The 12,299-nt window shown below is 39.9% G+C and overlaps 1 protein-coding gene across 1 annotated transcript; it reads left to right on the plus strand.

Moving 5' to 3' along the window:
- Positions 1 to 463: 463 nt before the first annotated feature.
- On the plus strand, positions 464 to 8,034 carry pdcd4b (programmed cell death 4b). The gene is made up of 12 exons (XM_069666646.1): positions 464 to 513; positions 977 to 1,084; positions 1,676 to 1,993; positions 4,121 to 4,215; positions 4,344 to 4,457; positions 4,565 to 4,786; positions 6,105 to 6,202; positions 6,556 to 6,670; positions 7,122 to 7,229; positions 7,484 to 7,594; positions 7,719 to 7,858; positions 7,950 to 8,034. The coding sequence occupies exons 2-12, from the start codon at positions 1,042 to 1,044 to the stop codon at positions 8,008 to 8,010; spliced, it is 1,425 nt and encodes a 474-aa protein (XP_069522747.1). The 5' UTR covers positions 464 to 513; positions 977 to 1,041; the 3' UTR covers positions 8,011 to 8,034.
- The last annotated feature ends 4,265 nt before the right edge of the window (positions 8,035 to 12,299 follow it).

Below are 12,299 nucleotides of genomic sequence, written 5' to 3' on the forward strand. Positions count from 1 at the left end.
TTGTGTAAAGCTGAGTTAGGATATTTTTGTTTGTTTAAACACGTTATGGACAGTGTCAAATAATTTATCTGCTTACTAACAGAACATTTTGAACAAAGGGACGTTTTTAAATGACAACTCCTGAGGTTGTAAGGATGGCTTTGTTCTGAAGAGAAAAATGATTGTTTAGACGGAGTCAATCAATAATTATCGCCGATATCATCAGCGTTGTCCCCATCGTCATTAATAAGCAGAATGATGTTGCTGATGTAAAATCACCCAAAATATAAAGAGTTGTTTCCAGTACCGAAGCTAGGGGGCAGCACTTTATAAATAACATAAACCCTACATAACCACAGAACATGCGAGAAGGAAATCCCGTGTTGCATTTTGATTGGCTCTTCGTTTTAAAAACCCACACATCTTCAGCCAATCAGATGGCGAGAACACGGATATACGTGCCTGCGTTGCTGGGTAGATAAAAGAAAAACAACAGGGTTAGTGTCGGAGTTTGAAGCTTGGACACAACAGACGGTCAGTGATTTCATTGTCAGCTATTTAATCGAAAGAACAAGGGAGATATAAATGCATGTTTATCGTCGGTGTTGGTAATAATTCAACTATGTTTACAATCGATGTAGTTAAAGATGCACACCCACATAGCGGACTGCAGTTAGATTTTATCTTTGACAGGCTTCAACAACAAATACATCAGCGATGTTATAAGATCTGCACAAATAACTATACTCTGCAGATTTTGATTCTGTGTCTGAGTGGTAATCGTTTTCCATGTGCAGTTTTGTACTTGGAGTTTGTTATCTCTTCTAACGCAGCTCTTTGACAGTGAACATTCAAGCTAACAGCGTTAGCCATTGTTTACTAACATTGTGACTTTGAATGAGGAGGGGGAGGGGAGGCTGTTGCGTTGCAGCATGTCTGGACATGTTATTGACGCATGTCTGCTTATTTAATTTCTGTTTTCTCTTTAACATTGCAGATATCCTTTCAAATTATTGTTTTTGCACGCTGTTCTGCTGCAACATCTCTTTTCTACTGTAAAACATGGCAACTGACTGCGAGGCCTGGCTAAACGCAAACCCCGTTGGTAAGTGTGTCAATCTCAACAATTTAAATGCCTCATCAGCTGTATATCCGATGTGGGCTCTGAGTTTTTTCTGGCGGAAGTGGTTGATTGCTTCTTTCTTGCACTGCCATCAGGTTTAGTTTTTGAATTTGCTGTTAAATGATTTTATTCTGCTGATTATCCTGCATGTTATGGGGTGACTGCAAATAGAAACTACAGTGTGACATAAAGTATCCTTTCTTGAATGTATTGTATTTGCTCAAGGCTCAAACTGAGCGAAATACGATAATTGTATGAAGTAGCCCCCTTGTTGTTTTCTGCATTTAAAGCTGCACATATTTTGTCAACTTAAGCATAAAAACTAATAACTAATCAGGGGTCTATTGCCAAGTAGGTCCGCACATACAAGGAATTTGTGTTGGTGATTTTGGTGCAGAACAATTAACACAGAACTAGAATGAAAATAGAATAAGATAAAGAAAATAGGCAAGAGGAATAAGAATATAAAAAGAATTACATATAATACATGTATGTACAATAGGTGTGATTACAAACTGTCCAGATGTGCAGGATATTAAGCAGAGCAATCCTATTTTCCTTGTAACTGAACAGAGGCGGAAGACCTGAGCGACTCATTTGCATCTGGAGACGAAGATAATGTAGGATCAGCTATCTCAAATAAAAACATAAACAATGAGATCAATGGCAACTGGCTGTCCTCGTCGAGCAACAGTATCCACGAAGCACGACTCAAGGCGAAGGCCAAGCGGAGGCTGAGAAAGAACTCCTCCAGGGACTCCGGCAGGGGCGACTCTCTCAGCGACAACGGGGATGTTGTCAGGGGATCCTTGGTGGCACCCACCAGCCCCAAGAGCAAACTGCTGGACAGAAAGTCCAGACTGGGCAAGGGAAGAGGACTGCCAAAGAAAGGTAAGAAGAATCAAGCAGTGTTTATGATACTTATAATGTAATGTTATCTTGTGACATTTCTTTCAAAGGGTAACCATTTGCTAGTTGTTACCACTGGCGAGTAAAAGTTGATCAAAGAGCCAGTGGTGTTTCAGTGCCAAGTGCTACAAGTGGCACTTGGCACTGAAGCCTTCATGACGGTGTGACCTACTGCTGTCATCTCCTGTGGCTTTCCTTCCAGGAGCCATAAACCAATTGGCATGGAAACAAATGGCTAGGTGATCTTAATCAGGGGACATCCACTTAAAACAAGACCTTTTTATACACACCATCTGCTCTACAAAGCTTTCTGGACTTTTCTGTTGGAGGAATAGTCTTGGTAAAACATGTTTAGAAGAAGTTGCTTGTGTTAATGTTATTCTGTCAATTCATCAATCATGAATATTTCACCTTTTGGGCTGCAATGAGTGCTAACGGAGACAACTGGCTGATATTTGAATGACAACTGGAGCGTTGGAGATTTTATGGAAGGTTTTTATGTCTTGTGTATGAGTTTAATTTGTTATCTGTTTACGTGAGCCAGGGCAAAGTGATTGCTGGAGATATGTACTTTCTTATTTATGACTGGACTGATAACAGCATTCATCTTCAGGTGTGCATAATGGCTGCCTGTGATTCCTCATGTGATTTGTTAAATGAAACCAAAGATAGCTCCTCTGACCTGCCTTCTACTTGTCTATATCTGTATAAGGAACACCGACACACTATAAATGTTTAAGTAGATCAGAATATAGCAAGTGTCAGCATCTTCTTATAGTCAAGCTGGTCCTCTGTCAAGTGATGTAAGCATGCAGTGCCTATGTATATGTTCTGTACATGTCTGCAGTACACTTTGCTCTTCCCAGGGGCAGTGAAACGGGTACAAGTGGAGTCACTCTTGGCTCAGTGTCTGTTCGTTTTTCTATTTACATAACAGCCACTGTCATGCCAGTGGCGCCCTGTTACTTGAGCTCTCCTGCATTAAAAGTTCATGCATCGCTGTTTTGTACAACAAATGCAGTGTGGATGTGCAGAATCTCAAGCGAGTGAAAACTAGCGTGCAACATGTTTAACTCTGATGTAGGGCAGGTTCGCACAACCTATGTGGTCAGTGCTAATTATAGTGGCATGTCAAATGCAACATGCTGGGCTGCACTAAAGGAGGTTTCAGCTTGTGTCACAAGCCGCTTGGTATTGGGCTTCTTAAACTGTCTGCAATCTGTTTAGTGCTGACCTCAGACCTAGCAGATGTTTGTTTGTGTAACACATGCAGAGCTATCAGCTCCCTAGATCCAGGGATTATCAGCAGGTTCGGTCCTTGGGTTACAGAGTGTAGCATGGGCATAGGTGCATTAACACACAGTTACTGAGCCATATCATATTAGTTATAATGTTCTAACAGCTGTAGTATTGCTTTTATCAACCACTGGGCAAGACCTTTCCGAAGTCTAACTGATGTTAGAAACTACAGCAGAGAGGTGTGGGAGTAGGAAGTCAGATAGAGAATGGACGTGGGGTTGTTGTGTGGTTCAGAGTTTAACCCTGAGCATCTGCCTGCACTCTTCATGTAAAGTCAAAGGCTTACAGTATGGCCTCACTTTATTTCCTTCCTGATGTGACAGCTGGCCCATGGTACATTTGAAAACAAATTGGTGGACCATTACACTAAAAGGCTTGGGATGATAACATCGTGCATGTTTCAAACAGCCTGGAGGTCTCAGGTGATGTTTGGAGCTCAGGATGACAATATAATCTGCACCCTCTCACAGAGTCAGAGTTTAAATGTGTCTGAAACAAGTTCCAGTTTTATAGTGGGTATTTGAGCTTAAAATATCAGATCAGATTCCACAAAATACTGGTCAAGATGGTTTTAATTTGCATCACCTTTCTGTTTTTATATCCAAATATGTCACCCTCACCACCCCACCCTCTTATCACGTCTGCTTTGCAAATGGTTTGAGGGTGTTTTTCAGGGGTGTAAAAAAAAATGTATGCAGCTAAATCTTGAAACTAAAATGAAACCTCTCATGGACTTGTGACAGTGTTCTAAGAGCCGTCGTGACGCTGTGTGATATCGTGCCTAACATAGTCACTGACCTTTGTCTGCAGGTGGGGCTGGAGGGAAAGGTGTGTGGGGCCGATCTGGTGAAGTTTACGGACCAGAGGAGGTGGATGAGAAAGACCCCAACTATGACGAAGCTCAGGTACTGACTGTGGCATTTATATTCTACGTCTTGATAATAATGATGCTGTTGTTTGAAAGTGCTGTACTAAATTTCAGCATATTGAATGTTTATATTTCATTAACTTAACCCGTAATGTGTTTTGACAGGAAAACTGTGTGTATGAGACTGTGGTTCCTCCGCTGGAGGAGAAGGACTTTGAGAAGACAGTCACCCCCATAGTGCAAGAGTACTTCGAACATGGAGACACAAATGAAGTAGCAGTAAGTTGTGTAGACGTCTACATAAAGCCTACAAATATAAACCACCAAAAGACTGAACCCAACCACAAATGCCAAACCAAGCCAAACGTCTCTCTCTTCACATCCAGGAGCTGCTTGCAGAACTGAACCTGGGCTCCATGCGGAGTGAGGTGCCCTCGCTGGCCGTGTCGCTGGCTCTGGAAGCCAAGGCCAGCCAGCGGGAGCTCACCTCCAGGCTGCTGGCTGACCTGTGCGGGTCAGTCCTGTCCCGAAGCGACATGGAAAACTCATTTGACAAACTGCTCAGAGAGCTGCCAGATCTGGTCCTGGACACACCAGGAGCCCCGCAGGTGAGTGTCCTGATGGTCAGGAGATAAGCGCATGTACAACTTAAGTGGGTGTTTGTGTTCTTGTGTGTTTTTGTTATGGTGCTGCATATGAATCCTAAAGTTTGTTTTGGCTACAGTGTTACAGAACAGCCATTTAAGCTACAGAAAATCAATGGCTTATATTTTGTCTCTTTTTAATTTGAGAATATTTAAACTGTCTGTTACCATGAAGGACTATGGAACAAACTGTTCAGCCAAACAGGCTCATATCCGTCAGCGACATTACAGTAAACACAGTATCACACAGTCTGTGGAGCACAGGGGAATAACACTGTGGTTTGACGTGTTGGTGTGTGTGAGAGAGAGCTAGTGTGTGGCGTGTACATTTGAGCTCTCTCCTTTTCAGCCTGCACAGACATGAGATCTCTCTCCATTGTCTGTCTGCGCTCACAAAATGCAAGCTCAGCGAAGAACGCTCAAAGGGTTATTACCCCCCTCACACACACACACACACACACACACCCCTCCTGTCTATGTCTAGTCTGGGCTCACTGGTCAATTTCTCTCCCACACTCTCAGCTCTCTGTGGGTTTAAAGGGGCATTATGTCTCTGCCCTGGCCCCTCCTCCTTCCCTCTTACCCCGTCCCTCTTTTGCAGTTTCACACGCACGCACGCACGCATACACACCCACACCCACACTCTGCCCACTCCTCTCTTTCTCCTCACGTCCCTGCCAGTCTAGCCGCAGCCACAGGTCAGATGAGATGGAGCTGCCTCTTGTCTGAACAGGAACAATGATCAGTGATGAGCGCTGGCTTTGGTGGGGCCACAAATGCAAAACCAGCTCTTTCGCTTCTCTAAATCATGTGCTCACACGACTGTAACACACACACACACACACACACACACACACGCCCATGAGGCCACTGTGTGTCATCTGTAATGTCAGTGTTTTTATGGGGCCTCCAGTTCTGTAAACCGAAGGAATGTTGTAATTGTGACGTTTTTAAAGGACTAACAGCTTTGATGGAGGTCTTTGCTTAGAAAGATAATATTATAGAATTCATTTTTAAAGGAGTGGATAAAGTTTGATTTATCTTATAAGTAAAACTTTTTCTTCAAGAGCGTTTGTACAGCAATATACAAATAACTTCCCACATTTAACAATGTATCTTTCTCAACATCCTTTAAATGTCCCTGCACAAATAAAGTTAGGTGTTCTACATGTCAGGTGATGAGCAGACAGAATACCAGGTCAAAGGATCAAGTTTGTATTACACTGTGCCAGGACTTTTATTTATTTATTATTTACCTTTTTCCCCTTGTGTTTATATTCAGTTGGTGGGCCAGTTCATTGCACGAGCTGTTAGCGACCTAATACTGTCCAAGAGCTACATCGAAGGCTACAAAGGCAAAGTCGACTGTGAATATACAAGGTATGTGTGACCATGCTTGTGTGGACGGGAGTTTGTTTTGTTTTTTTTAAAGGAGAGAACTTTTTTTTTTTTTTTTAAATACCTGTGTACATGTAGACATGGCCTTAGTTTCCTGTATCATGCTTTTATCTCATTGTGACACTTTCTGTCAGGGTTTTTAGCTTTTGGTGCATATGAGAGGATGTTGAGCAGGCTTTGTATCAAAGCCACAGCCTCTAAAACACAGGTGTGAATATATGCACACTGAAACTTCAGTAGAGGAGCAGGGTGTTAACTTGCAGATAGAGGAGCAGGGACAGTAATTGCAGTGTAACTACGTTTCCCCACAAACCTTGCCTGTTTTGATCTTTCAGGGCGGCCTTAGACCGGGCAGCAGTGCTGCTGAAGATGAGCCTGGGTGGCCTACGCATAGAAAACCAGTGGGGGTCAGGCGGGGGCCAGAGACCTGTCATACAGCTCGTCAAAGAGGTAATTAACATAAAAGCAGACATGAGGGGAAACTTTCTTCTTTGAGAGCAGCTTAGTAGCTCCTGTATGTCTTTATGTTTATATGAAGCCCAGTTGTGTTGCTCTTCATTTCACCTTTTCCAATAAAGCATGAATGTGAAATGCTAGGCAACTTGTTCTTACTTAAAACTCTGAACTGGTTTGGTGCTCTAACCTAACAGTGCAGCTCCCCTTAGAGAAAGAGTTTGCTGGTTATCTCCCCTAGAAAAACCAGTACTTTCCTGTGTTCATGTACCTGTCTCACTTCCTGTTTTTTAAAAAGGGGATTTCTAAGGGTTTGGGGTATGATACCACGATTAAAAAATTACAATAAATTATACTAAATGATACGGACTGATTATTTTGACTGCGTTAAACAGAAATAAACTCTTTGGCAGTGAGAAAACATCTTTTCAATCCTCTGTCCTGTCAGATGAACCTGCTGCTGAAGGAGTACATACTATCTGGAGACAGCAAGGAGGCTGAGAGATGCCTGAGAGATCTGGAGGTTCCTCATTTCCACCACGAGTTTGTCTATGAGGTAAACTCTTTTTTCTTTAGTTTGAGCCTTATTCTGAACCTAAACTGTATTTTTGGTGCGTGCAGATGACAGGAGGCTCTATTCTAATGATAAAAGGGAAGTTTTTATCTACTTATTTTGAATCCCCTTTGAGATGGGGGCTTAGTTAGAGCTAAATAATGTAGGTTAAATAACAGTGTTCTTTGTACTCTAGCTAGTCCTTTGAGTTGATTGCGTTAATTGAAGGCTGTGAATGTTTCTGCTTTCTCTCTCAGGCGATCGTGATGGTGTTGGAGTCCAAAGGAGAGAAAACATTCAAAATGGTTCTGCAGCTACTCAAGTCACTCTCTGCCTCCTCCGTAATCACTGTGGACCAAATGAGAAGGGTAAGGTGCCACCTGGTGTTTGAATTCTGCACTGCACAGAACTACTTCACCGAGAACGTACAGAATGTTCTCTAGCCTGATAAGATGCCCTTTTGTGAACAGTGTTTGCTTTTTCCCCTCACAGGGCTATGGGAGAGTTTATATGGACATTGCAGAAATCAACATCGACGTCCCGCGTGCATACTTCATCCTGGAGCAGTTTGTTGACAAGAGCTTTAATACGGGAATCATCGATGTAAAGTTAAGAGATCTTTGTCCCTGTCGGTAAGAGCACACTCCTGTTGTCACACACCTTGCACATATCTCTGGAGGGAGATGTGGTTCTGTTAATAATCCTTGTTCTATGTCTTGTCAGAGGCCGGAAGAGATTCGTCAGCGAGGGAGATGGTGGTGTTGTCAAACTTGAAAGCTACTGAGGAGCTCTTTTTATGTGCCAGATTAGAAGAATTAGAAGAGGATAAAGCTACTTTTTTACTTGCATATTTTTCAAAATTGTTGGGTACAAATATAATTTCCCTTCAAACAGTCAAAAAGAATGTACATTTCTTAAATTGAGGTGGGGCAAAAAAAAAAACTGCACTTTTGATTGAACCTGAAGTAGATCACTTTCTCCAAGGTGTTTCAATATGAACATTTACATAAGCTAACCCTTAAAGTGCCACACTTCTCACTGTCAGTCATTCCATGTTGTTTTGTACAGTATTTTCTTGATTTCACTGCCACTCCTTTTGTGTTTTCTAGTAAGCAGTGTTTGTACAGAGATGACTGGTTTGTGTCAAGAGCTTTATAAAAGGGTATAAAAAAATAAATAAAGGGGAGGCTGTTGAGTAAATGGCTCCCTAACTAGCTGCTGTTTCTATGCCGTGCTTGACTTGTTTTTTTTTTATTTTTTACTATTTTAATTACACAAAGATGTCATCATTGAAGGTGTCATGAGAACAGTGCAAAAACAAATACCAGTCGGGGAACTTCACAACATGGTGTTGAAGTGTTTATTTTTATATCTGGGGAAATACTGGTGTGTGAAATGTACCACGTATCGCTCTTTGTTTATGCATTAAATCACATATAATTCAAGACTGTTTGTGTAAATGTCACAATTTAACCCTGGTTTGACACATAAAATGCCTTGCCCTACATTCACTCAACATGTAACATAACTACCATTCTCTTGTATGCATTGATACCAAATAGCAGACACAATAAAACACAGTGTCTAAAGAAGTACACAGGTATTAGTGGCAAACTACCCTGAAAATGGCGAGAAACAGATGTATCCCCTCAAAAATGATATGCAGTAGATCATACATAATTAACATTAAGCAAGACTTTGGAGTTAAAGACTGGTCAAGTGACTACTCTCCCACTTCTTAGTTAATGTGCTCTATGAGGCCAAACCTCAATGCCTGAAAACACTACTTTTGCCATCTGAAGGATTTTTTTCTTGACAATTCCATAATTCCTGCTGTTACAAGTCTTCCACTTGTCGCCTACTGCAACTGCTCCTTCATTGCCAGTTCCTGCTGTTTGACGGCCTCTTGCGCCTCCATCTGCATCTTCTCCAATTTCTCTAGGGTGACTGATTTGAGTGGGAGCAGCTTTGGCTTACACAGAACCATGGTAGGGACATCTTCCATGGAAAGTTGCCCTGTGGATGTTGCCAAAACAGAAAAATATAAAATAAAACATAGATTTTCACATTTCACCAACTTATCTTGGCTTTAATTCAAGGCTCGTGAAACGACTTGGCTGGATTTTTTTGCTATTTTTCACAAAAGCCTCTGACAAATTGGCAGTGAGAACAATTCGACCTATAATTACACTTTAAAAACTTTGAGAACATCACTGCAAAGCAGATTTGCAGTCAAAGGGACCGTTTTTACCAATCACTCTTTAAATTAGATTACCTGATGCTTTAGCCTTGAACAGCCTGTACATATTAAATATATAACACCCAGCTATTGTACAGAGCCAATGATATAATTGTGTATACAGCAACAATGTCATTGGTGTTGAGCTGTAAAAAGACTGAGAGGGAAAGAGGGAGCCCACAACACAGAGCACCCACTGACTATTTTGCAGGCTTTTGCAAATTTCTGAACAGTTCACATGTTGTATTGAGCTCCACAAACAGTCTTTGTTTGCAACTATTGCAGTCCAAATAGCTGCTGTGGTACAAACCTTGTTTAGGCAGAACTTCTCTGATTATTGACTTGACTTCTGGCATTGTGTCTGCTTACTGATCGCTGAAAGGTAAACATATTGATTTATTACATTGGACATATTGTATCTTACATACGAGTATATTTAGTTTATATCTGCAAATAAAGCAGAATAAAAGAGAAGCAATAGATTTGAACACTTGGCACTTTTGGGTCACCAAAGCTGCTGGTTATCTGGTTATTTGACTGTCTGTTGACCCCGTTACAACAAAGTAGTTAATTAAGATTGCACTCAGTTGAGCAGGTTGAGCTAAAGATTAGGTCAAATTTATTAAGCATATTTACGTGGACATTTATAGTGACGTTCGTTCAGTTACAAAAAAAAGTTAGATTAAATTTATTTGTGTGTGTTTTACAGCCAGCTGACACCATTTAGATACATGTGGGGATAAAAACACAAGTAAGACAATATAACACAGATAACACCGGACTCTTTGCTTGAAGAAAAGTTATTAATAATTACTATTGTAATGTTAACTTTAACTGTGAAATGTAGCTTGTTGGGTAATACTATGTTTCGATTTGGTCATGCAAGCCTATTAAAATGTAGTAAGCTGTTTCTATATATCTCTACTATCTATTTCGTTCAGCCTCAATTTCCACAAGATGGTTCTGATGTAACGTAATGTCACTTACTTAATGTCAGGATATATTACCATTAATCTTTAAGAATAGCGACGGACGGACTCATTGAGCTCATTCTAAGATTGGGACTAAAATTCGAAACACGTATATACAATAACAATATACAATAGCTAACCACACACACACACACACACACACACACACACACACACACACACACACACACACACACACGGCTAACTAGCTAGAATTTAGCCCTAATTCGAACGACTCGGAATAAGCGGCATCTCTTCTCTGGTAAACTCCCCATCATATATAATGTCTGCTGCTGAAAAATCACTGCAATGTGTTAAAGCAGCTGTATGTGAGCTAGTTAAATCAGAATATTTCTTATAAAATTGAATGGTTAATGATCCTACCTTTATCCCAAGAAAAGATTATAGCGGTTGTCAGGCCAACACTTCCGCGAGAATCACGTGACCTTCTTCTTCGCCATATTTGTTAGACACAGTACTTTACTGACATCTACTGGTGGCTCTCAGAACAAAATAACTCAAAATCATGACTAATGTGGTTATTTATTTTACTGTTCATTTTGTTATGAAGTGTTTTGCGTAATTGTTGTCGTCATATGTTTTGAATGTAGTTAGATATATACAACCAATACAGCAGGTCAGCAGTCTTTTAAATTACGCTTTCAATAGCCTATTTGTTTTCGTACTTCTTCTTCTTATTACTATTTTTTTTTTTTTTTAATTTACTATTGTTGTCTCCTTGTGGGGTTTTAATCACATGTATATAGACTCATTTTACAGCATTGAATATAATATATATACAATCTTTTTATTACTACATTCAGGCTAGTTGTTTCATTGAGCAATTATTCAGACATAAAAGTAAGACCATTTACATAAGTAATGTACTTTACATTCTGAGATACTGGCACTTTTTTTCTTAGTATTTTTGTTTTCTTATCCAAAATTATGTTATGTAATATGATTTATTGTTATAGATGAAATTCCTATGCACCTAAATAAGTAGCAAAAAATAACTCAAGCATCACCAGCTGCACCATGAAAACTGTACATATTTTAACAATCCCCTATAATTTTATACTGTAAGCTTTTTGCACTCATCAATATCCTGCACATTTGTACAGTTTGTAATTACACCTGGTGTACATATTTTGTATTATACATATTGTTTTTTATATTTTTATTCTTGCCTATTTTTTATCTTGTTCTATTCAAGTCTTTTCCTCATTTTTTTCTAGTTCTGTTATAATTGTTCTGCACTTTTTAAAAAATTATTATTTAACCTTTATTTTACCAGGAAATAATGCCACTGAGATACAAAATGTATTTTACAAGGGAGTCCTGGCCAAAACAGCAGCATAAAAAGTTTCACATGCACAACAGACAACAGACTAAGACAAGCAGGAAATTCAATTGTATTGTATGTGTAAACCTACTTTGCAATAAACCCCGATTCTGATTCTGTAATATGATATTAATTACATCTAAAATGCACCATTCTGCACAATTACTTCTTTTACCAATGAGTATATTTAGACTGTGTACTTAAGGTATATTCTGCAACCACTATACATGTGTATTGTAAGCCCCCCTCCACTCATACATGTTTTGTTGACATCTCTTGGTTGTTTGAGCTTCCCTGAGAATGATGTTGTGAGTTTTAACAATATAATACTGCTTAACATTCATCTGCTGAAGGTTTTCTGTGCTTGTCTTAAATCTGAGTTCAAAGAAGGTGAGTACAATCATTATTTTGTAAAATTACAACCAGTCGGAAGTGTAATAAGAAATATAAAACCCTCAGGTCATATAAGATAGGATAGAACTTTATCAATCCTAAAGGAAATTATAGTGCCAGATAGC

Source organism: Semicossyphus pulcher, unplaced genomic scaffold, assembly GCF_022749685.1.
Source record: "Semicossyphus pulcher isolate SPU_LCO1_2020_fin unplaced genomic scaffold, fSemPul1.0.p SCAF_17, whole genome shotgun sequence".
NCBI classification, from domain to species: domain Eukaryota; kingdom Metazoa; phylum Chordata; class Actinopteri; order Labriformes; family Labridae; genus Semicossyphus; species Semicossyphus pulcher.